Below are 26,759 nucleotides of genomic sequence, written 5' to 3'. Positions count from 1 at the left end.
GGGGCTCGATCCCATGACCCTGAGATCATGACCTGAGCCAAAATCAAGAGTCTGGACACCTAACGGAATGAGTCACCCAGGCACCTCACTCTTTTTTTTTTTTTTTACGATTCTATTTATTTGAGAGAGAGATCACAAGGCGAGGGACGGGTAGAAGGAGAGAGGGAGAAGCAGACTTCCCGCTGAAGGTGGAGCCCCACACGGGGCTCGATCCCAGGACCCTGCGATCATGATCTGAGCCGAAGTCAGATGCTTAACCAACAGAGCTACCCAGGCGCCCCATCCCACTCTTAACTTCTTATAATTCCTATCAAATCTTACTTTCTAAATATTTTTTTTCTCCTCAATCCGTGAAACTTCTTTTTATCTACATGTTTAGTAGATACTGTGTCCTTTCTGCACTATTTTTCTCCACACCACAGTGAACACAATTTTACATTTTAATCAGGAGATTACAGTTCAAATGTGTGATGATGAATGACAATTTCTGTAACCTTCAAGTAAGACAGCATGGTGTTCAGCACTTTTGTCCATCACTCGACTTATTAAACTGTATGCAAGAAAACCCTCAAATGACAAATCTTAATTTGTATCAGTTCCTACTGAGGATTACAAGATTCTAAACCTTAGAATTACAAGATTCTAAACCAAACTTCCAGTGATATTTTTATCATCTTCTCTTCGATGTCCATATTATTAAGTGGAAAAGCAGCTATTCTTTGAGTCACGCTCTGACCTACTCTCTACAGAAGTAAATTTGCACGACCCATTTCTGAACTGAACAAATCTCTTGGATTCTAAGTTGTAGAACTTGGTAACAGCAGAAACTGTGTATCAGCCAGACTTGAAATCAGAAATGATAAGGATACGGCATCTGAATCAGTTACCTACACTATAGTTTCTCCCCTAGATATTCCAAAACCAGCTTAGGTAATCCCGAGCTCCCCAATTTCACAGCTCTGTCTTTCCTATCTTATGACAACTTTTGATTTAAAAAAAAAAAATCTTAACCTGAAAACAAAACTTTCTCTGTGCCTCCTGTGCTCTAGCTCCTGTTCCTCAGGATATTAAAGTGAAGTATTTAATCCTGTGGGAGTTGTTTTTTGTTTTTTGGTTTTTAATCCCAGCTGATTTTTCTTTTATTTCTGGGTTTTACTGTTTAAGAAAATTAGGCGTCATTTTGTGAATTGCTGCTTAAGCATTTCTGGGCTCTATTCATTATCTTGTCTCACTTCTGAGCTTTCACTGGTGTAATTACCACTGATTCTTTGGGAAACAATTTCATTATAGCTATACCTATTTAAAGTGGTATTTAGGTATTGATAATGGGTTTTCACTGAGATTGAGAATCAGCTTGAATTTGTTGATAAAGCAAAAGAGAAACTGAATGGGTCTAGGTGTTACCTATTTTGGGTAGTTTATCCTTCAGAAAGCCACTTAAATCTTCCTGATTCAAATTATCTATAAAATAAAGGCAAAGGCATGGTACACTTACAAAAACGCTTTATGTGTGGCTGTCGAGTGAGAGACACAATTGAAATGAGTGATGGAGAACCTCCTACAAAAAAGCACCTGTATCCATAAGCAACCAGCAAACATCACTACTGCAGAGAATCTTCGTATCTCATTGAGTTTACATATAGGACTCTCAGCTTGCAAGTCGTACACCGTAAGTCCCATTACAAGTCAGCTGTTTGGAATTAAGGATGTATTTTCTAGTGGGGAGAATATTATAAATGGCAATTACCTTCCTAGGCAAGAACACAAGAGACTACTTAATGTGAAATGCAATGAAAAAAATGCTCAGGCAATGCCTGGGATGATACCAGTAATTAAATGCTACTGAACAGGAAATTTATTTATTTATTTTGGATGGAAGTACTTGAGAAATTATTTACTGAAGGAGAAAGAACCGGATAGAGAAGCTAAGATAGTCTGTATTATCCTTACAACATCCTGATGAAACTGCTTTTTGTGAACAGTCAAGTTCTCTTCGACCTGTATCTCAACATGAAGGTATTATTAGCATTTATCTTCCTGACAAGGGCTTTCCTTCCCCAAAACGCTGGGAATAAAGTGGAGCCAATCGCAAAGAGGGAGACTAAGTTGTCTGTCTCGTCTGGCAATATGATGTCACAGCCCTCACACAGGAGGGGTGGGCGGGGAAGAAGCTGGAGGGAAAGATATTCTAGAAGTTCCCAAACTTTAGCATCAGAATTGCCAGGAGGGACTAAAAAAAAAAAAGAAGGTTCAGCCTCAGCCCCAGTTCCTGATAGGGTGGGTCTCCCACCAGCACTCCAGCTTCGACTTGAACACTTCTATTCCTACACCTGCACTCACAGTGACCCCTCCACCTGCACTCACAGTGACCCCTCCACCTGCACTCACAGTGACTCCTCCAATCACAGTGACCATGTGCACCTCCAAGAAGCACCAACAAAGTGACTCACCGTTGGAAACCAAGCCTATGAAGCTCTGCTCCTCCTCTAACCTACAGCTGTTTAGAGGTGTGCACAGCCCGCACCTCGCCTGGGTCAGAAGGCTGAGTCCCAGCAGCTCTCAGAAGCTACGTCTAGCTGACCTCCACCAGTGGATTCCAAGTCCACACCCAGGCTCCTGGTTGGTGCATATGATTCCACTAGACTGCCAACCCCTCGAGGGGCTGAGTGACCCCCAGATCTCTGGAGCCGGGCACGCTATCGGGCACCCAAAGTAGACTCAATTTTTATGCAACGGAACCGATGCTGATCTCTCTCATCACCTGATTCCACCGCTGTCCCTACTTACTACACTGGGCTCCAAACCTAACTGTACCCCGGAGCCGAACTCTGGCGCCCACGTGATGCTCGCTCCTCTCCGATACTTGCCTGCTCGATCCAGAACCCCAGTCTCTCTTAACACCACTGACCTGCTCCCGATGGGCCCGTTTTCCTGACTTGCCTCGTGAAAGAGCCCTAACTGGAAAATAATGGAGAGCAGAGGGCACGGGGAAGAGAAAGGATCAAGGGCAAGACCTCCTCTGGATATCCCTAGGCGTTCTGAGCACACAGAAGTCTGATAAAGACAATGAGCCACCATCCGGCCCCCACAACAATCACCACGGTGAGAACATTCCCTCCTACAGGGTCGGGATGAAATTTCAAACAATTGTACCCAAAGAAGAGAGAATCGTTTAGCTCCTACTACACCTCATCTTCCAGGATTCTGAACACTAACACTGAGGGACTGGGAGGAGAGCTTCAGAGCATACCTTTTATTTTATTATATTTTATTTTATTTTATTTTTATTTATTTATTTATTTTTTATTTTTAAAAGATTTTACTTACTTATTTACTTACTTGAGAGAGAGAGAGAAACAGAGATAGGGAGACAGCACACAAGTGGGGAGGAGAGGGAGAAGCAGGCTCCCCGTTGAGTAGGGAGCTTGACACGGGGCTCGATCTCAGGACCTGACTTAAAGGCAAACATTAAACTGACTGAGCTGCCCAGGTATCCCAGAGGATACCTTTTAGATGAAAGAAAAATTTATTTGCAAAAGTAATTCTTAAAAAAAAATCTGTGAAAACAGCATGGCCAACTCTTACAGCTGGATCTGGCTGTAAAAAGAAAAGAGTTTTGAATGAGATAATAAGGGATACATAGAAAACGTCAAAAGCATTAGGAGGGAAGGTTCCTGTCAGCATTTAAGTAGGTCCTGGCAGGATTCAGCTCAGAGCAAACAGCCAATTTTATTATCAAATAATATGGGAAATGAAGACATTAAAAAAAAAAAATACCCACGCACCCTCAATATAGTTTAAACATCAGATAACAAGAGAGCATGAGAGGGGCACCTGGCTGGCTCAGTCAGTAGAGCATGTGACTCTTGATCTCAGGGTTGTGAGTTCGAGGCCCATGGTGGGTACAGAGATTGCTTAAAAATAAAATCTTAAAAAAATAAGTGAGCAAAACAGAACCAAAAAAGGGGGGTGTGGGGGAGACAAGGACAGAGGAAAGGATGATTGTTAAGAAGAATGAAAGCATCGTGTCATCCCCAACATCCTTTGTCCCCAGATCTCTGCACTTAATGTGGTTTCTCCTTCCTGCCAACAGAAACATTCTGAACCACAGCCCTGCTGGCTCCACACTGTCTAAGATTCCGAGATCTTTGACACGGCAGGTCCTCTTAGGCCTACAAGTCTAATGTCTCCATGACCAGCCTAACCTCCAAAACCCATTGCCCCACTTTGTACTTTATGCTCTGGCACCACACCTAGGAACACCTGCTTTCTTATTCTTCGGCATGTACTATTCATGCTTCAGAAGCAAGGTCGAACCTGTAGGTCTGCTCCCAAGACAGGGCATTCCCCTCCCAGGTGGCCCCTCCTTTCCTTGGCAGGTCATTACTATTACCTTATCTGTGACAGCTCACATGTGCATGTGTTAGGGGGTATTTTCATTATCTAGTTGCCCCCAAGAGCCTGTGAGCACTTCCCAAGAAGTCAGACCATGGTAAGCAGCCAGTCCTTAATAATAATAAATGTCTGATGAAGGAATAAGGATCGTGGGAGACTGCACAGGGCTTGTGTGTAGGGTTACCTCTCAAATGTGAGCACGCTCACACAGGAGGTGCAAAAACAGCAGTAAGGAGGGAAGGGGAGTTGTTTTGCCTCAGAAGTAATAAAAATTGCTCTGTAAGTTTTGAAATAATAATATAGATAAAATATACATGCAAATAGCAAGACTTTAAATCACTGACAAAAAGGGGCCTCAACTGACATACATATACAATAGAGTTCGAAAGAATTCATAACTTAAAAATCCTCTATATATGACGTTATGATCACTGACAAAGCTAATACAGTAATCCTTTTATTAGCATGAGAAGGACACAACCATCTAAGATCAAACAAGTCAAATTATCGCACAAACTAACCACTTTCTATGCTACTTCTACTACTTTTTTTTTTTTTTTTAATCGCTGACCTGGCCAATAAACTGAAACTTGTTAAAACCCCCTTTTTTTTCTTTTTAAATCACGTTAAAGCTTGAAGTAGGTTAACAGTTCCTTACAAAGGAACAGTTCAGGGGAGGCTGGGGTGGTCCAGTCGGTCAAGCATCTGATTACTGGTTTTGGCTCAGATCATGAGACTCTTGATTTCAGCTCAGGTCATGATATCAAGGTCGAGGGTTCAAGTCCTGCATCATGAGTGGTGTGCAGTGTGCTTGCCCCTCTCCCTCTGCTCCTGCCCCTGCTCGTGCGTGCCCTCTCTTACACACACACTCTATCTAGCTGTAAAATAAATAAATAAAATCTTAAAAAAAAAGAAAAAGAAAAAGAAAAGAACAGTTCAAACTTATAAGCAAGAAATTCAAATACTTACAATCGTTTTAGCGATGACAGTCCCCAAAAGGCACCTGGGTCTATACTACTAATAAGATTATTTCGGAGGTCCCTGTTAAAAACAGAATAAAAGTTACTCACTTATCAGCACTATGGTAAATATTTAGGCAAACCACACTTACCTGCTATATAGAAAAGAACACTAATGGGAGGAAATTAATGCCAAAAAAAGTTAACCCCAGTTATAAGTGGCAGAGCCAGAATTCAAATTCAAGAAATCTGGTTCCAAAACCACTGGTTTTGGTCAATATGATAAGGGCATATGTCAAAAAAGATATGTATGTCCCTATACTATTCAAATTCAGTTATGGCTCAATCCTATACATAATTTCTACAATTTCCTCTTTAGTATGCTACACTTGAGCCATCAAAATAAATCAGAGGTTATATATGTGAATGTAATTAAAGTGAATTTTTAAAAACCATCCTCAAAAATATACACTCTAAAATTCATGTCATTTAGCTTTTCATGTTTTTCCCTCCCTGAGCTTCTACGGTTAGGATTCCTATAAAAAGTGCGATGATTTACAACATATCTCTCAAGGCAAAGATCCACCAGCCCCCAGGGCTATGGCATCTGATGACAGGCTCAATTTACTCTCTGCGGCATGCAGCCCTGTCACCAGGGGCCAGAGGTGAGCGCCACAGCCGCATCCCTCCACCAGTGAGGATCCGGGCCACCTGCTAAGGCTGCTGTTCTTCAATGGGGACCTGGGCCCAGCTGGGGACTCAAGTGGCCGCATACAGATGTTCACACAGACCTCAAAGACGGCAGACAGTCAACTACAGGAGCACTGAGAAGCAGAAGAGTGGCCCACAGTCCCTGGTCACAGTCCTGCTGGGGGCTGGTCCATACTTCAGCGTCAGACCCTGAGCCAGACTCACTCACAACCTTGACCCACTGAAGTCACGAATGGTTTCCATTCATGTCTCAGGGCACCTGATGTCAAACTATGAGCAGAAATTCTTTGCGACTTCTCTTGTCCTTCCCTTCTCCCTTCTTTACCTAACAATGGCCACACTGCCCCTTCCACGTGTGACATCTCGTTATCCAGAGCGATGCACACAGAGCAACGCCCACGACAAACCACCTCATGGGATCCTTTAGGTATGGCGCTTGATCAACCTCCATCCAGATTTTTCAGACACTGTTGTTTCAGTAACTTGGCCAGATTACATGACCCTGGGCCAACTAAACCTAGGGCCTGGGCTAGTGGGGGAAGAGACAGATTGAGACAGGGAATGGTCGTTTCTGTGGGTTTGATTAAAGGTCAAGAGGTCACCCCAGAGCCCTCCTGCTACCATGATTTAGAAGCCTGTCTAGGGGGCACCTGGCTGGCTCAGTCGGTAAAGCAGGTAACTCTTGACCTCAGGGTCATGAGTTTTTAAGCCCCATGTTGGCTGCAGAACTTACTAACTAACTAACTAACTAACTAACTAACTAAGAGCCAGTCTAATGAAGCCAAAAGACAGAAAAAGAGAATTAATGCTGAGCCCCTGGACCCAGCCAAGCCTGAAGTCTAGCTCTAACTCTCTGGGCTCCTCTGTTACACCATCACTAATTCCAGCGAGTTGTGTCTGTCCCCTACTGTCCCATGAAGATCTCACAATCAATCTTAAGGGACGGGACTCCTCCTGCAGATAAAGAAACTCATGTGCAAAACGATTATAAAATTAGGCCAAGTTCTGAATGGCCAAACCACAGTTCAGGATTTAAATACATCTTTCTGACTGAAACAGCAGAGATTTACTAACAGAACTTACACCTAGAGCAAGAAGGAGACAGATAAAGCAAACAAGCCAAGAAGTTGGCCACGGTTATATTAAGGTTCTAGAGAGATCGTCTTTCAAAGTCTCTGCATGTTTGATAAATATCATTAAGTCAGAAAAAGTTATTTTACGTGGGACTGTCCGGTCTTCCAACTTTGGGCAAAAGCCATCTACCTCTGCCTCTTCCTCACCATCATCACCCACACACAGTGCTTGCTGGTGTTCTTGCTTCCCTCATCCTCTCTCTCTCTCTCTCTATTTATTTATTTCCACTCTCCATTTAAAGTGATCTTTCTGGGGCACCTGGGTGGCTCATTTGTTTAAGCATCTGCCTTTAGCTCAGGTCTTGATCCTAAGGTCCTGGGATCGAGCCCCATGTTGGGCTCCCTTGCGCCTCAGAGTCTGCTTCTCCCTCTGACCTTCCCCCGTTTGTGCTATAGCTTGGACTCTCTCTCTTAAATTAATAAATAAAAAATATTTAAAAAAATAAAGTGATCTTCCTAAGCATATATCTGAACATGTCTCGGTGCTGGTTAAAACCTCCAAAAGCTTCAGTTCAGAACGAAGCACAAACTCTAAGGTAACTTGCAAGCCCCTCCATGGCCTGGCCCTCCTGCCTACCCTAACTCTGACTTCCTATTCCGCTCCACACCTTTCTTTAACGCTCATCCAGCCTTTCTCTCTTCATACTATGAGTCTTATTTCAAGATGTTTCTAGAAAGAGTCCTATGTCTCTCACCTCCAGACGTTGGCACATGGTTGCTCCGTCCTTGACACACCCAATCTTCCCCAGCATCTATCCTCACTTCCATCCTGGTGTTCTTGCCTAACTCCTATTTATCCCTTATGTCTTGAACAGCATTCCATTTTCCAAAAAAAAAAATATATATCTCTGAACAACAGGGCCCTGTACTTTCCTTGCTGTGACCCTTGTCACTCACTGCTGCTGTTTAAAACATCTTCACTGACAGACGGGCAGGGTCCACATCCATCTATTCAGTGTGAGAGACAGACACACAATACAGAATGTGGACGGATATTGCTATGATATGGATGTTTGTATCCTCCCCCAAAAAAAATTTTTTTAAAGATTTTATTTATTTATTCATGAGAGACACACACACAGAGAGAGAGGCAGAGACACAGGCAGAGGGAGAAGCAGGCTCCATGCAGGGAGCTCAGTGTGGGACTTGATCCCGGGTAGGCCAAAGGCAGGCACTAAACTGCTGAGCCACCCAGAGATCCCCGTATCCTCCCAAAATTCATACAGAAATCCTGAGTCCCAAAGTGAGGGGATTAGGAGGTGGGGCCTTTGAGGGGTGCTTAGGTCATGAGAGCAGAGACGTAATGAATGAGGCTGACGCCCTGTAAAGGAGACCCCAGAGCCTCCTCGTGCCCCTCCACCACGCGGGGTTACAGCCAACTAAACACGGATCTCTCACTGAACGATGACTCTGCTGGCACCTTGATCTTGCACTTCCCAGCCTCGAAACCTAAATGTTTGTTGAAAAATAAATGTCTGTTGTTTGCAAGCTACCCTGTTTATGGTATTTCGTGATAGCAGCCAGAGTGGATGAAGACAGATGACAAATGGATAAAAAAAGTAAACCATGGCTAAGAGACAGAATTACGTTATTTGACCTTCACTACAAAAATCTTTTTGGTAAATTACAGTTAGCTACAAAATCATTACGATATTCATAAACTCAGGCAACACAGAGGCGGCTGCATCTCATTCATAACCACTTACATTTCTTAATACAGGCAGAGGGTCATGATGCCTGCAATTGACCTTCAAATAATTCAGCAAGTGTGTTTATGTGTTGGCATGTTCCAGTATAAAGAAAAAAAAAAAAGACAGCAAATCATTACTAATTATTCTATCTGGGTAAGTAAATTGGTGATATAGGAGATTATTACAATATTCTTTAAATTTGTCTGTATGTTTAAAAATTTTCATAATAAAAAGTCTTTCTTGTCCCCAATTTTTATTTTTATTTTTTAAATTTATTTTTTTTATCCCCAGCTTTTTACATCTAAGGAAGTATAATTAGCCATGGGGCCTGACCTATCTCCCCCTGGCCCAACTGACCCCAATCCTACACCTCAAAGAGAAATGATATTTTGGGAAAACATTCACTCGGCATATTCTTGATGTGTACTGGATAAGCAAAAAAGCTCTGAGAACAGAAATACATGTCAGTTTCATTTTTTTGAAACATATGTTTCCCTTTTCAGATTTTAACTGCATCTACAACAAGAACTGATTTAGCTAAAGCAGTACATAAATTTGTGGCTGATGATGTACTGCATGTGTTTCTACATTATACTTCTCATGAATAACTGAGCACTGTAATATGATTTAAAGATACACTTTTCCTTTAATAATAAAAACTCCTTGACATATTATATAATACTTAGTAATAGCCATATTAATCAGGTATTGCCAAAAGATATTTATAGTCAGATTTGTTCATTTAACATCTCCCCCTTCCCTTCCCCAATCACAGCTTCCCTAGGGAACAGGAGTCTGACTTCAGGGTCTATCGCTAAGTCTAAATATGTTGGATCATTAAAACAAAAATGAAAAAGGGCAGAAGGACTGCGGAAACAAAATTAAAGAGTATGTTAATAGTTCTTGGAAAAAGAACAAGCTCCTTTAGAAAAGAACGCCAAGTGTATCAGAAGAGACGCTTTTCAAGGATCAGAAACTTCTACTCAAAAAGGCTTCGACGATAAAGGAAATTCTCTGGCATTAAGGGAAATCGAGACGGACGGCAGCCTAAGGTGGTTGGTGCCGCCCATCTCTCAGGGCTGCCCTTCTCAGAATGTCACCTTGGCCTTCAGGCTGACCCTCAACTGTGATGGGATACGCCAAGGCCCACAGATCACCTCCAAGCACAGAGTCATGACAAAGAGTGGATTTCTTCTTCCTGTAATTCCTTAGGGGCCAGGAAATCTTTCTCGAAGCCCCACAACTAACTACTCCCTCATCACTCTGAGTGGCTCTGACAATAGGTAGACCCATCATTTGGGATGAAATAGAAGCTGGGGAGTCCAACACATTGCCTGGTATGACATTTTAATGTCGGTAATTAGATTATACAGGAGGGTCACCAAATACTGACAAATCATGCCAAGAATCACAGTACTCTAGGGACGCCTGGGTTGCTCGGTCGATTGAGAGTCTGACTCTTGGTTTCCGCTCAAGTCATGATCTCAAGGTTGTGAGATCAAGTCCCACGTCAGGCTCTGCACTGAGTGGGGTGTCTGCTTGAAGATTCTCTCCCCTTGACCCTCCCCACCACCACACACATGCTCGCTCACTCTCTCTCTCTCTCAAATAAATCTTAAAAGAGAGAGAGAGGGAATCACAATACTCTAAAATGAAGGATGTGCGCACCCAGGCTTGTCTTACTGTATCAGAGAGAGAGAAAATGAATCCCCTTCAGAAGCTATTCTTCAAGTCAAAAGAACCGCCAGGGACAGCTTGACCTGCAGACCTCCTTAATCTCTGAAGCGTATTTGCTAGTTAATTCAACCCGGCCAGCCCTTAAGGACAAGGAAGCCAACTCAAGGGGCACTGGTGAGGCGAACGGTGGAAGACGGCACGTGGAGCATGCCGCAGGGACACCCCTCCTGAGAGGGGAGGTGGTTGGTGGCTCTCCACCGCCCGCTCTCAGTCATTGGTGGAGGGTTTCCACCCCAGTGCCGGAGCACAGAAAGCTCTCGGGTTCACACGTGGAATACCTAAGGAGAGATGCACGGGAACGACCAGCCATGAAGGAATAAAATCAGCTACACACTGTTTTTCTCAACTGATTCTGAGAAATTTGAAACTGAGGTCATTTACAAAGACCTTAGGTCACTTATCTGGCTAGCTTCGGCTTCAGTCCAGAGCTCAACGTGAGTAGCCCAGACCCTTCGATGTCACTTACTGACAATCAGGAGTCTCCTACAGAAGGAGCACTAACTACATCTTTGCAAACAACCCCATCGCTCTGCTCAGCAAGAGCCATTCCGCTGTTCTCCTGGGAAACACACAGCCCCTCCAGGGCTATGTGACCAGTTCTTCTGCTCTTATATTGCACTGGGTCCTGGGAAATTTACGGGTTTGCTTCTTCTCCAGGAAAGCGGCCTCAGAGGCCCTTTGCCCTAGGATCCAGAACCATATACTGGTTTTATTCCATGCTCTCTTTCCCCATCCTTCCTCTAAACCCAGTATGGATGAGAAAGCAAAGATAGAGATCCTTCTTAGGGACCCACCAGCATAAAAGCTCTTTCTACACTCCTTCTAACTCCCCAGTGAGCCCACTGAATGTGTATTTAGAAAAGGAGGAAGATTCTCTTATGTTACCTTTACTCAAATTTCTTTTCTGTATTGGACTAGGTAGGACTTTTGGAACTCAATGGCCAAAAATGGAGTCCTTTTATCTGTGGTGTCATCCCTTCCATGGCAGAGTAATTAGGAACAGGCAGGGAAAACACACCTTAGCGTATCTACAAAAATGCCACATCATTGTCGTAGGATGAATTGTGTCCTCCAAAATTCCATATAGAAGCCCTAACCCTTACTCTTCCCTCCAAATGGGTGGGACTGTATTTGGAGATGGGTTCTTTAAAGAGGTAATCAACTTGAAATGAGGACACTGGAGTCCTAATCCAATGTGAGCAGTGTGACTTCCAAATGTGGCCAGAGGAAATGTGAACACACACACACACACACACACAGACAGAGGAAAGACCACGGAAAGACACAGGGAGAAGACGGCCACCTATATATATAAGTCAGGGAGAAAGGCCTGGAACAGATCCTTCCCTCATGGCCCTAGATTAAACCAACCCTGCCAGTGCCTTGATCTTGAACTTCCAGCCCCCAGAAGTAGGAGGAAATAAGCGTCTGTTGTTTAAGGCACCCGGTCTTACGGTATTTTGTTATGCCAGCCAGAGCAGATTAACAGAACCACTGCATTCACACAGCTTGTGACTGATGCAGAGAGAGACCAAGACAAAGTCCAAAAGTCCCTGGAGAGTCTTGGAAGAGAAGACCCCTAGAGATTTCACAGATAGCATGACGAGGTCCCGAAGCAAACTAGAGTCCATGAGAAGAATCCTACAGTGAAGAAAATCACAGAAGGATACAAAGTAGGGTTGACAGCCATAAAGCAAGGACAAGACGGTCTTTGTATATGGTCACAGGAAGGGGACAGTGGGACATGGAGGCAGAGCAGGTCAGTTAGATGTCCTGCAGAGAGGGAAAATGAGAAGGGCTGTGGCAACCGCAGAAAGCAGGAATCAAGAGATTATTCCAGGAGTTGATATGGAAATTACAAAATCCACGGGGCCCTCAGCTTCAACAGTAGTGCATCAAATCAGAGAAGAGCAAGGCAGGAGAAAGTGTAACTGTGAGAGAGCGCTGGGCTCCAGGGGAAGGCCGGCCCCAGCCCCCTCCTGTGCCTTCCTCCCCATGACCCTGCACCAACAGCCCACCTTCCATGCCCACGGAGGAGGAATGGGGCTGAGGAGACCTTCACCAGCGTTTGGTCATGAACTCCCAAGCAACTGGCTGTGGGATCTCTGTTTTACCTAATTCCCAGAGCACAAGACAAACCAAACACCAGGATGTTTCTGCAAGGTGCCAGCCACCCCAGCAATCGGGCTCTCTCAGGCTGTTCCAGCCACTGGTCCCAGCAGGAACGTGGAGCTCTATCTGAGCTCATGCTCACAGGCAAAGGCCCTACTAATAGGCCGCTTCCTCTGGAACTCGTGCTCCCCTGTCCTTCCTTCTCAAAGCCAGAACAGTAAGAGCCTCACCATATCCTCTCTTTCTCTTTCTTTCTGAAGTGTGCCGTTCTCCCACGGAGACAGCATGGGGGGCAGGTCCCACCCAGGCATGCATGGCCTCCCTCGCAGAGGCAGTGAGGCCGAGACAGAGGTTTGGGCCTTGAAGGGTCTGTAGGAAATGCTGAGCTTAGGGTCTGCTGAAGTAAAAATGTTTCCCAACAGAGATGGCCCAGGTCCCAAAGTCATCACTGGGGTCCTAGTCCATTTACATAATGGACACACACTCATATGTGTACATGTATGTATGTGTGTCTAGCTATCTATCTATATCTGTGGTCCTACAAAGGAGATGAAGTGTCCTGGGATTCAGGTATAGACAAGCCCCAGCTGAAAACAATCACAGTAGCATCTTAGTGTCACCTAATATATTTGTGGCAACCTAGTATGTTTCTCATGTATAGGGATTTATCATCAATAAATGATGGAGAGCTGGTCAAAGACCAAAATGAAATTAAAAAGCAAAGGTAAAAACTGTAGTAATTCACAGCATAGCATGTGTGGTCCATACTTTCAGCTCCGTTGTCCATACTTTTTATGATGTGCATGAACAACCACAGCAACTCTAGTGGCCAAAAAGAAAACACGTTTATAAACACAACAGACACCATTTATGTAACGTGGTCATCCCTGTCATCCTTCCTCTGGAAAGAAAAGATCCCACCGATCCCTCAGTCATTAACCAAGCACGTACTCAATGCCTGACAATGAGCTACATGCTAAGGCTGTCTGTCAACCACAATGACTTTTCTTTTCTTCTCTCTTTTTTTTTAAGATTTTATTTATTTATTCATGAGAGACAGAGAGAGAGAGAGAGAGAGAGAGAGAAAGAGAGAGAGAGGCAGAGACACAGGCAGAGGGAGAAGCAGGCTCCTCACAGGGAGCCCAATGTGGGACTCGATCCCAGGTCTCCAGGATCATGCCCTGGGCTGAAGACAGGGCTGCCCTACAATGACTTTTCTTACAAGAAACACGAAAACCGAATGGGAACACACAGCCTCACGTAACAGTAACAGTCCAGAGGCAGTCATGCTTGGGCAAGGTCCTTTCAGCTTGCCCTCTGCTCACCATGATGGTCCCTACCCCAGGCTCTTACAGTTGTTGGCTCCAGCCCAGGCCAGTGGCAGGACGGCTTCTAGACCGCACAATCGTCCGTTCTGATGACAGTAAGGAAATTGCTTTCCCAAGATGTCCTGAGCAAACCCTTACTCAGTAAGTGATGGGTGCCCGCTCCTCAACCTGTACCCACGGAATAGGAGTGAAGGACTCGCCTCAGCCTAGTTAGGCTTGGCGCAGAGGTATGCCCAGCATCCTCTGAAGCACATGGCCTATGTGGAGGAATAGTTGAATGAAAACAGAAGTGAGAAAATCTGAGAATTAAACATTGCTGCACCAAGAACATTCTACATGTGCATATCTGCACACACATATGTATATATTTATGCTTGCATATGCATACGTATGCAAACTTGAATGTACTGCTACTTTATGTATGTAAAAATGTGCTATTTTTATATATGTTTTTATATATATGAATATATGTGAAAACCTAACTTTTAAGACTTTTGATTTAAGAGGCTCATGGTGGCTCAGTTGGTCGTCTGACTCTTGATCTCAGCTCAGGTCTTGATCTCAGGGTTGTGAGTTCAAGCCCCGTGTTGGTCTCCACGCTGGGCATGGAGCCTCAAAAACAAAGACTTGATTTAAGACATATGCTCAGTGAAAAAAGAACAGACATATATAAAAGGATAAATATAAACTCTAGGTATATGTTTAAATAACACATCAGTGATCAAAGCAATAACATCTTAGGGAGTCTGACTGTAAAGGCCACTAGGTAAAATGGTCAAGGAAAGACCACACACAGAGAAAGTGCAGCAGAGTAAAGAGACTAAGAAAATAACAAAAATCTGTAATTCAACTGAAATGGGGAGGCCCCTTTTATTACCTAACATCTGAAATGTTTTTGTAGGGATACCTGGCTGGCTCAGTCGGCAGAGCACGCAACTCTTGATCTCAGGGTCGTGAGTTCAAGCTCCATGCATGGAGCCTCCTCAAAAAAAAAAGAAAAGAAAAAGAAAAAGAAAAAAGGAAGAATGTCCTGAAATGCTATCCTAATAAATGTATGGATGATAAGGGAATTTGAAACGTGATCCTGGCTTATCATTCATAATACAAGCAAATTGAATATCCACTGTGTCAAATCCAAAGCAAAAAGATAAGCACTACTTATATCTGGTCATAAACACAACTAGACCTAGTTTCTAAGCAAGACAAAATGATCACAAAGACATCTGAATAGAATATCAAAGTCTATCCAAAAGTTTCCCTCCTTGAGGTGTTTAAATTCTACTTAACTGTTCTATAAGGCACACCCTTCATGACAAAACTTCAAAACAGCATCTATGCTCCAAAAACCAGTGGCCAGTAAACCATGATCCCCAGCCTGCTTTGCAAATAGTCACCTCCACTTTGACTCATTTACTACTGATTGTCTATTGCTGCCCTCCCACTATAAGGGCAGAGTCGGGGCATCGTGACACGGAGCATATGGCCCACAAAGACTAAATTATTTACTATGTGGCCCTTTACAGAAAGTCCGCCAACATCTAATTAGCTAATTGTTTCTTGGAATTAAATTTTTGAGGTTTTTTCATAATAGAATGTTGGGAAAAACTCAGATTTTTTATTCTGAAAAGTCGGGAGTTTAGTAACAGACTTACAATAAAAATACAGTAAGTATTCTCTTTCAAATAAAGCTCATAATAAATGAAAAAAAATCAGTAAGTAAAATAACAATAAGATATAATAAAAAAATACTCACAGTCTTTCAAGGAGACTTAACCCAGAAAATGAGCCATTCTTCAGCTCGGATATTTTGTTGTTACTCAGAATCCTAAAAATGACAGGGGGAAAAATAAAGTAAGTTGCAGAATAATATATGTACACCACCAGTATCAAAATAGTTTAGCTCCTTATTTTTAAACCTATGAGGAATCCTAAGAAGTCATTTATTAGCCAAATAGTTTTTGAGATGCCTGACAAAAACAGGAGCTTCTTTCTCCTTCTTTGAGAAACCACCTAAAATAGCTCACTCACTCATCCTGTCACCTCTTAAATCGTTCCTATCACATATGACTACAAACTTTAAAGTAAAAAAGGAGAGAAGCGAACAGAAAATAGCTCTCAAGCTCAATATGAAAAGAACGCCACGTACATTTATATAATTAATCAACTTATGTAAGTTGAACACTTATTTTAAAAACTAGAAACTTAATGGAAGAATGTAACATGCTCTAGAAAATACTGATCTTACAAAGAAACAAAGCATCCTCTAGATATATGAATGCTGAATATTATCTGGAATTTAACAGTATACAAATCTACTGTCTGTGGGAAAGTAAGCTTTTGCACACCCTCCCATCACAGTATCTATCTCATGTATCAGGACAACGTTCTTTAAGATGCGACCTGACAACGAGAATTTATCGAAAGAAGTCACAGTCAAGCCCCCTGTGTTAGGACTTGCCCAAGAAGACCGTACGTGTACATAATCTTGCTTCTTGCTTCCTCTCGGCATTGGAGCTATGTGCCTTTTGCGGCTAAAGGACCCATAAAGATTTCCCATAAAGAAAGTGGAAAGTGCTAAAGCTGCCTGATTTGGAGGAGTGAGGGCAAGGAGATAAGAAAATGAAAAAAAAAAAAAAAAAAAAAAAAAAAAAAAAACAAGGCAGAGAGGAATTAGGTTAATGGCCCCAAGGTTACACCAGCAAATGCCAGAACCAGATCACAGATCCAGAAAAATCTCTGCTCCAAACCTGACGTTGAACATATGTCAACATAGGTCCAGAGCCACACCACTGGCCTCACGGGCAGCAAGTTCTCCATCACACACCGTGCTGTACTTTGGGGGCACCCTTCTCACTGGGTACAAAGTCCATGGTGCCCGCTCTCTCCCAGGCAGCGCAACACAGAAACTCCATGTATGTACAAAGAACAGAATGTCTCTGGGTCCTAAGAGTCCAAGTACTCATTTTATCTACTTTCATTATTGTAAAAGAAGACCTCTAAGTATTTGTCCTAAAACAGAAATAGCTATTCAACATCTGATTTTCTTTTGATATAAGTGAAATTAAAAAATCCCTGTTCACGCAGATCTACATTTCAGAGCCTGTTCTGTGGGATGATTATTAGCAGCTTCTCAAGTCAAGGATGCCTGTGTCTCAAGCTCAGCTCGATGGCTTGCATGCTGCATTGAACTTGGGCAAGTCACTCCACCTCTCTGTAAGAATTCCCTCATTCATAAAACAGGAAGAATCGTATCTACCTCATAAACACCAGAAAGAAATTACAAAATGCATGACGTTCTCAGTGAGTATTCATTAAATTACAGACTCTGTTTCCTTGGTCCTAAGACACACATCCTGCCTCATTTTAATGTTTCTTGCAATCCAAGCATATCGCTGCGTAACTTTCTGTCTCTCCCCAAAGCTGTTGCTGAAGGAAGGACATGGTGTCAACCACTAGGACCAAAAAAAAAAAAAAAAAAAAAGCAGTACAATTAAAACACAATATCATTTTCTCTGATCAAAGTTACAAAGGTTTTTACAAGTAAGGTGGTCGGCTTGGGCAAAAAGCAAACTCAAGTCTCATTCACAGCCACCAAGGTCACTGAACTAGGCTTTCCCCAGTAGCCCTGGAGGTGTGGAGTCAAGAGCCTCCCACCTTGCTGTCCAAAGCATCACTCCGACAAGTCACCGGATCTGACAAGAGGTATATCCAGTGGCTTATTTCAGCATTATAGAAGACGAAGAGTGAAATGATGGTACATCCAAACAAACCTTCATGCATCCGTTAAGAAAGGATTCTTTCAAAGGAAAATTCCTACACTCAGTTCTGAAAGCAAACAACAAAACTGATATCACTAATTTAATTTTTTTTATTATTTATTTATGATAGTCATACAGAGAGAGAGAGAGAGAGAGGCATAGACAAGGCAGACACAGGCAGAGGGAGAAGCAGGCTCCATGCACCGGGAGCCCGACGTGGGATTCGATCCCGGGTCTCCAGGATCGCGCCAACCGCTGCGCCACCCAGGGATCCCCTGATATCACTAATTGAAAAGAATCTATGGAGAGATCAAACACACACACACACACACACACACACACACACACACAAAAGGACAGGGAAAACAACACACCCTAATGGATCAGTATCCTCGTGATGAGGCTTCTATTCGTTTCTTATTCTCTATAATCTTATAGTATCTTTCGGAGTATCTAGCAGACAACTCTTATTATTTAAGTATTTTTCCAGCTGATGATAAACACCAGAATCTTCATAACGAGGTAGAGTTAAAACTGAGTTAATTTTGCATATAATTGTATCTTAGAAATAAACACTGAAGGAATACTTCAAGCTTTGAGATTAAAGACTCACACTTATTTATATTCAAGAAATGTTTATTATGTACCAACAGTTTGCGACTTCACAGGCAGTATAAGTAGGCACTAAAATCGAAGAAGGAACAATGGTGTTGAGATCCAGAGCCCAGGGTTTTAACGGAGACCCAGCAATAAATGATTTGGGCCACTTCTCTAGCAAGATTCAATTTCATCACTTTGAAGATAGGGAAAAAAAAAAAAAAATCCGAGCAGAATGACCATCCAGATCCCTTCTAGCTTCTTTTAATTTTCTGCTTTCGTGTTTTCATGAACAAAACTAAACTTTACGGCAACTTTACGGAGAATCTATCACCGATAAACCAAAAACTAAAGAAACAAAGGAAAAACCACACAATCTAGCAGGTAACGGGCTCAGCGACATGAGTACCCTGTGTCTGAGTGAAGAATGATCCCCAAATATGGAAGTAGCTTATGAAAAACTGTCAGGATGCCGGCTGAATTACACTCAGTATTGCTGCAGCAAAAGGACTGTCATTTGCTCAGTCATAAAGGCTTTAGTACAATAAATGATAGATTTTATTGAGAAGAGTAAAAAGGAAGACATTTCATCACACTTAAAAAGTTATAACTGTAACCTTAAAAATACAGTTTACAACCTCATGTTAATATATTCAGTCTATCCATTACTTGGTTGTGTTTAAGGATTTTGTGCAAGAAAACAGGATAGGAATGAATAAATCTTGTCTGCAAACAGTTTTTATGCTCATTTTTGAGACTGGGGCCTGTGGAGCTAGCGAATGCATAATATCATGTATCATTATAAACCGAAAACCCATTCTAATCAATATTTTTGCTGACATCTTTGAAATTTCAAACTTTCCAGGAGGTAACTAAATGAAAAGTATAAAACTTGACCAAAGTTATAAAGCTTATGTATACCCATTTCTGTTCTATACTAACGATGTTATAACGCCACCTGATGTATAGACAATGCTTAGGAACCCTATTCTGAGTTCACGCCTCTTGAATTTAAACACTGTAAGAAGACTTTGATACCCGTTGTTACATTCAACACAGTGTCAGGTTAGTTCAATATATCATTTATGCTGAAACATGAAAAAGGCTTAATGTAGACATGCCTTTAAAAAAAAATCAGAAGTTTATGGAGTAGGAAAAAAAAAAATTAAGTATTACAAGTTCTCAGCCGCTTGCTTTTGCAAGTCCCAGAATGGAATGCTATTCATAGCACCCACACCCTGTATAGCAGAAGGCATAGAATAATTTTCCTTTCGAGAGGAATTGAAAATATACTTCAAGAGCTTTAAATATTCAGATCAAACGTTAGGAACATAATTCTCGAAGGCAACCCCTGGAGAGGAGAAAATCAGAAAACAATCAAATAGGGCTCTTGTCGTGGTTTGAACAGTGGTCCTCCAAAAGATATGCCCACCCGGGACCTAAGACTATGACCTTAACAAGAAAAGGATGTCTGCAAATGTGATTAAGTTGAAAGGTGTGGAATGAGATCATCCCCAATTAGTGGGGGCCCTAAATCCAACGACAAGTATCCTTGGAAAAGAAAGGGAGAAGACTAAGAAGAGAATGTCATATTTAAAACAAGGGCCGTCTCATAGAGACAAAATAGAAAATGAAAGGCAGACAGATTTAGAAGCCACAATAACCAAAGATTTTCTACAACTGAGAAAAGGAGTAACCAGGACTGTATTTTTAAAAGTTTGGTATTTTAAAAATCATAAGCAACGTTAAAAGATAAACAGCAAATACTTTTGACTACTACCAAAAACAAAGGCTTCATTTCCCAAATGGATTAAGAGCTCTTTAAAAGAAAAAGAATCGGGCACCTGGTTGGCTCAATTGGTTAAGCCTCTGCCTTCGGCTCAGGTCATGGTCCTGGGATCGAGTCCCACATCAGGCTCCTTGCTCAGTAGGGAGTCTGCTTCTCCCTTTCCCCGTACCCCTCCCCCTGCTCATACTCTTTCACTCTCTCAAATAAATAAAATAAAAAAAAAAAAAATCCCCAATAGAAAAACTAGCAAAGGCCATAAAAGGACAGTAAAAGTAAATATGAATGGATCGTAATATATGAAGGGATATACGACCACAATCATGAGAGAATGCAAATTAAAACTAAAACAAGATACCATAATTCACTTCAGGAGTGCCAAGAAAAATGTGCTAACATAATTTATATTCAGAAGGAAACAACCACTCATATTTTGCTATCAATCAATACAATCATTATGGAAGACAAAAGTACAAATGCGTATACAATGTCTGATCCATTAATTCCCCTTCTGGAAGTTTATCCTAAAGACATCCTTGCAGTTGGGCAATATCTATTACATGTTATATATCCAATTGAGCAGTTATGTATTTATACAGCAAAATTATTCACTGCAGTATTATTTGTAAAACTTAATGACAGGATATTCAGGTTGATTAGGTAACACAGGATTGGTTAGTTACCCACAAAATGGGATACCATGCAGATGAAGGGCTGCAGAACGGGAAGACAGATGCCTCTCAGCTATTCACGCAGAAAGATCAAAGACATACTAAGGACTGAAAGTATGCGTTTACATATTAAAATTTTCCATCCCTTGACATTTCTGATTTGCTCAAGCGATACAAACTGTACTAACACATACCGATGCTGTATTAAATGATTAATTACGTAGAATACTTGTTAGTGCTACATCTTTAACAAATATAAGAAAAATAGACAATATCATGAGGCTAAGCTTTTGAGTCACTAACCCCAGTAGGCACACGTTCTAAAAATTTAGGACCACCTGTGATAAGCTAAAATCAGAAATACTAACTCCTCAAAAGTGAATTTTAGTGCTTTGCTTCATTTATCCCACTAATGAAAACTGGTTACTCCCACGTTCGTCGAAGTTCTGGTCCAGGGGGTGGCCAAATCCAACCCGCCACCTGTTTGGACAGCCTGTGGGCTCTAAGAATGGTTTTATATTTTTAATGGTTGAAAGAAAATCCAAAGAATGGCATTTTATGATACATGAAAATTCTATGAAATATAAATTTCAATGTCTTTAAAATTTTATTGGAACACGACCATGCCCATTTGTTCACATATTGTCTGTGGCAGCTTTCGTGCTATGATGGCGGAGTTGAGTAGTGTCAACAGAGACTGTCGTGGCCAGGAAAGCCTAAAATATTTACTATCTGGCCCTTTACAGAAAAGGAAAAAGTCTGTCAACCCTTGCTTTATTTAGCATGCTGTCCCAGTTTATTCCTTGGCTTCCGGCAAATGAAAATCAAGTGCTCTTTCCTAAATTAATTCTTCCTAGCAAGTACGAATAATATCTCCTAGACTGCAAAACTCCTCGTCCGTCTGAGCCATGTGATATTAAAATCACATTTACTTCAGCTCCCTACAGGTGACACACACACCTTGCCCTAAATATCACCAGTTTGGTCACCAACGCGTCCCCCAAACTCGAGGCATTTGTTCATTCAGTTCTGCAGGGAGAATCCCGTGTGGTAGGCTTTAGCTCCAGCGCGGTCAGAAGATGTTGGGCCCTCAGCCCTGCTGCCTGTGCTCGGACGAGTTTTCATTCTGTGCAACCACCGTGCAGCTACGTGTGGGTTTCGGCCGCGTCTCCCACCACCAGCTGAAACCTGCGCCGGGATCTTCTGGAACCTGACCATCACTGCACCCCCCAGGAAGAAGACCGCAGCAGTCGCTCTTTCCTAATGACCCTCTACGACATCAGTTATTCTTTTCTCTAACACTCAGATTTGCGAGTCCAGGGCCTTGCCCCAGTTCAGGTTCAAACCAAGTGGCAGCATTAAGACTCCAATGACGCCCGGTATGGAACAGGAGACTCTTGTGGCTGTGGACGTGGGCTCCTCAGATCTTCCTTCAGGAGAGCCAGCATCCCACTGCAGCCATCTAGAGGATCTGCCTCAGTTTCCAAGCAGAGTCCATCCACGCTGCAGGCACAGCTGGACAGAGGATGGGGTTCCCCACTCCGGCCCAGCACAGACTCCCTGGGGGGCAATCTCTGCACCGGGGCTGGCCCAGCTTCCATACCACTGTCCTATCCAGCTGTCCTTCCTCCCCTCTCCCTTCACCGAGCCTGCACCTGCATCCCAGGCTGAAGGGTCCCCATGCCCACTTCTGCTTCATTCCCTTCATCTTCCACACGTACGTCCATCAGTAAAAATCTTGGACTTCTAACCCCTTCTAAACACTTGGCGGGTGCTTCCCAGAGGATCCAACTGGCAAGATGCCCAGAAAGTATGTGTTCAATAAGTGAATAAAATAAAAACATGGGTTTAAAGTTCTGCATTCAAAGACCCCCTCTCACGGAATTAATAACACAGCATCTACAACGGACCTGTGCACTGGTACCGATGAGGAGTATAAAGCTCAGTGCTGCTCTCATTACTTCTTCTCCCTGAGGCTTCTGGAATTTCCTTTTTTGGTGGGGGGGGGGGGGGGGGCGGGGAAATAAAAAATTCTAGCAGAATACATCTAGGTTTCGTCTCTTCATACTGCAAGAGCAGAGTCCTAAGCTACTGTTCTCCACGTTTTCACCCTTCTAAAATTAAGACCCTCTTAAAATTGGTATCAAAAGAAATTTCCAGCTGCTGGGAAAAGAAGTTAAGAATTTATCAGTAGTTGTCACTGTTGGCACACACACAAACTGTGGTTGAATTTTAAGTCTGGATCCTTAATTACGGCTTAATGTTTACACATTAAGGTTTCACTATGATGCAGCACTGAAATAAAAAGTTGTGTAATAGACGATTGCATATTATATGGCAGTTGGCGTAATTAAAGGCAGTAGAAATGCTAAATCTCTCAGAATTTAACATTTAGGAGAGGTTGGTGGGATTCATTCATGTGTCATGGAGAACTATCACTCGCGCAGCTCACAGCTCTCATGAGCTGCTGGCTCATTTATAAGGGAAGCAGTTAAACTTCTGGTGATACGTGATTAAATTATATGGGGGGGGGGGAGCTTTTTAAATTCACTGAGTAAAAGGTGCAAACACAAATGCTATCTTCACCGATAGTCCAAGGACGGTAACAAGACTAAAGACGGAAAAAAAAAAGTCAAAATCACCTTAATAAAAACATCAGTGGGTTATGATGTGAGCATTATACTGTCAAATGATTTAAAATACATTTATCACACACAGAAAGAAAAAGCAACTGATAAAGGGGTAAAATGTCATGAATAGCAAAAGCTCCAGGTCAACCTGGGTCCCTTCTTGCTCATGCATTTGAAAACCGTAAGCAAAACTAACTCAGCTTCCCCCAAACGGGTATGAGGTAACCACCAACCGGTTCCTCTACATTTAAGAAAACTCTTCAATTTTATCATCAATCACAGTAGAGAACGCTCCGGCCTTCACACTCCCGCCAGCTACCCTGGAGCTGCCGCCCACGTTTTGGCCTGAGTGCTCCTGGTGTGCAAAGCCTCTGAGTGTGTGCACGGTCAACTTCTACTCACTACTACTTTGGTGATTCACTGGTTTTCCGTTCTTTATAAACTTTCGACACCGGTCATTAGCAGACTTCTGGATTGTTCCCGCATTCTCTCTGGCTGCTGGGTCCTCTGGGGTGGTCGTGGTCTCCTTCGTCTGGCCACGGCCCGCTTCACAGCTGTGTTCAGCTCAAACCCCTCATGGCTCCTGGGGCGGCCTGACCTTGGGACTGGAGGGAGGGCTCGACAGTGGTCTCAGCTCTGGTGACAGAGGCACCAGCAAAGCCCAGCGGGGGAGTTACAGGATGTCAGATCCCCGTGTCCGCAAACTGAAGGTAACAGATGTGCGGGGCTGGGGAAAGACAACATGAATTTGGCCTCCAAATGTAGGAGAGAGATAGGTCTCTTCCCAGGAGATTTACAGATCTGCGTCTCCTAAGAGCAAGGCCCTGGTTTCCAGAGAAGGAGACAAGGAAACAGTTATGGGTTCTGATTCAGGAAGTCTTGGAACTTGACCCCATCACCGAAACAGTGTGGCTGCCCCGAGGAAGTTCTTGGTGTTCCATGGTGGGGTTTAAAGTAGAAAGAGCAGCTCTCCTATCCGCCAGGTCAGGGCACATTTCTCATTTGTGTCAAGTGTCATTTCATTTCTGGGAATTACTGGGAGCAGCGTAACAGGCATTTCCTCAGCCCCATCAGTGTTACTGTCTTGAGGATCTGAAGGTGGAGTGCTTCTTCTTGGATGATCAAGTTGTTTGTGGGCAAAGTCCTTCTCTCAATGTCTCTTTTGCTTACAGTCTTGACAAGTATCCTTGTCAACAGGGGCAGGTTCAAAGGTAGCTCCCAAGTTTGGCCCACGCCCCTGTGGCTGCTGTAACTGTAAGGCCATGAGTTTATTTGCTTGACGACCCTTTATCTGTCCTAAAATTCTTTAGAAATGCTCGCGAGATGTTGGAGCTCAGAGAGGGGAGTGATCTCCCATCTTGATTTATGTTTCTTTAATTAATCATTAAGCTCAGGGAGAAGCAGCCCATTAACAGAACCAGCAGACAAGGTACTATCAGCCTCGTGGTCCCTGAAACCAGTCTGCAACTGATACATCCCTTTTTTCCTTACAGGACTGTATCATGGCCCAGTCGATTCCCACAGGAAAAACCCTGAGTATAGCTTCAAGGAGTGACTGGCCGACTTCTCTTTTTTTTTAATTGTTGTTGTTCTTTTGAGGCATGTTGGGTGGGATCCTCCAAGACCTGTAGAGGGGCGTTTCCAATCTTCTGCAATGGAGCCACCTTTGGGCACCCCCTGGACCCCTTACCCCAGGTGAATGAACTGGTAAAAATCAGGAAATCCAGGATCATAAGCTCCGAGAAGAATCTGGAAGTCTTTAACTAATTTGGTTTGGTCCGTCGTTAGGCCTGAACAATCCCTCACAAATCAGAGCTCGGCTGAAGACGAGGGTTTACGTTTTGCTGTAGCTGAGATCTCCCCTCCCAGTTCATGGGATGTCCTTATTCTCCAGGATACCAGGAACTTGGGAGGTTCGGGGAGTTGGGGGAAGATGGGAGGGAACGTCAGCATCGGGACAGTCCGGCGCAGAGGGGTTGTTAGCTGCACGGTCAAGTCTTCAACCTCAGTCAGAGCTTTGGTCTTCAGTGTTTCTTTGTATTTCCGAGTAGTATTCTATTACATGGATACACTTCCGTTTGTGTGCTAACCCCCTATTGATCAATATGTGGGTTTCCAGTTTCTGACTATGGCAAGACTATGTGTGTCTTTTTGCAAACCTGCGTTTTCTTCTCTTGAATAAATACACAGGATTGGAATTCCTGCGTCCTGGGACTCTGTGTATAAGGTGTTAAACTCCAAGTGGTTGCGTCCTCTTACAGTCCCACCAAGCAGTGTGTGATAACTCCAGTTGTCTCCGAAATCTGAGGGTCTGTTCGACTTTGGCCTTTCTAGGAGGTCTGAAGCAGCATCTCGTTTGTAATTTTGTCAGTATAAAGAATGTCAAGCTTCTGGTGATGTGCTTATCGACCATTCACATGCATCCTTTTATAAGCTTTCCGTTTAAAGGTCTTGCTCGTTTTTGGAGCTTGGAAGACGTGAACACCTAACTGAATAAAAGGCAACAAAGCCTTCGTAGCACAATGCTACGTGGTATGTGTGGTGGGTAAGAGAAACCAGGAAAGCTACAAGAAAGATCAGTTCTAACCCCTGCAGCGTGATAGGTGGTAACTCATCATCCTAGCCCTCTGGTTTAATGTATCTGAGATTCATCTGTGTTGCACATGTCAGCACTTTGCTCCTTTTTCTTGCTGAGTAGTATTCCCCGGTAGAGGCGGGCCACACCTTATCACTCCCCAGCCCAAGGACACTTGAGCTGCTTCCAGATTTTGGTGATATGAACAAAGCTCCTATAAATATCCAAAGAAAGGTTTTTGTGTGAACATATGTCTTTCTTTTAGTAACTTTCTAGAATTCTGATTGCGGGCTCATATAGTTACGGGCAAGTTTAACTTTAAAAAAAAAAAGATTTATTTATTTTAAGGGGGGGGAGAGAGAGAGCACACATGAGTGGGAGGAAGCAGAGGGAAAGAGAGAGAATCGCAAGCAGGATCCATGCTGAGCACAAAGCCAGACCCGTACCTCGATCTCACAACCCTGAGATCACAACCTGACCCGAAACCAAGAGTCACATGCTTCACTGACAGCACCACCGAGATGTCCCTGCATGTTTAAGTGTGTAAGAAACCACCAAACCATCTTCCCAGAGGAACTAAACCATCCTGCACTGCCACGGGCACTGAATGAAGGTTGCTGCACATCCTCCCCAGCACTTGGGATTGTCGGAATTTGTTTGATTTAAAGCCATTCCA

The 26,759-nt window shown here is 43.1% G+C and overlaps 1 protein-coding gene across 1 annotated transcript in view; it reads right to left on the bottom strand.

The window, feature by feature from the left end:
* ADGRA3 (adhesion G protein-coupled receptor A3) overlaps positions 1-26,759 on the bottom strand; it is a 121,737-nt gene that overhangs the window by 71,317 nt on the left and 23,661 nt on the right. Inside the window, exons 2-3 of the mRNA XM_025997277.2 lie at positions 15,820-15,891; positions 5,365-5,436 (exon numbers count right to left, since the gene is read on the bottom strand). Coding sequence (XP_025853062.2) covers positions 5,365-5,436; positions 15,820-15,891 — 144 coding nt within the window. The remainder of the gene's footprint in view (positions 1-5,364; positions 5,437-15,819; positions 15,892-26,759) is intronic.

Source organism: Vulpes vulpes, chromosome 14, assembly GCF_048418805.1.
Source record: "Vulpes vulpes isolate BD-2025 chromosome 14, VulVul3, whole genome shotgun sequence".
Taxonomy (NCBI): Eukaryota; Metazoa; Chordata; class Mammalia; order Carnivora; family Canidae; genus Vulpes; species Vulpes vulpes.
This window is presented reverse-complemented; position numbering and strand designations above follow the sequence as displayed.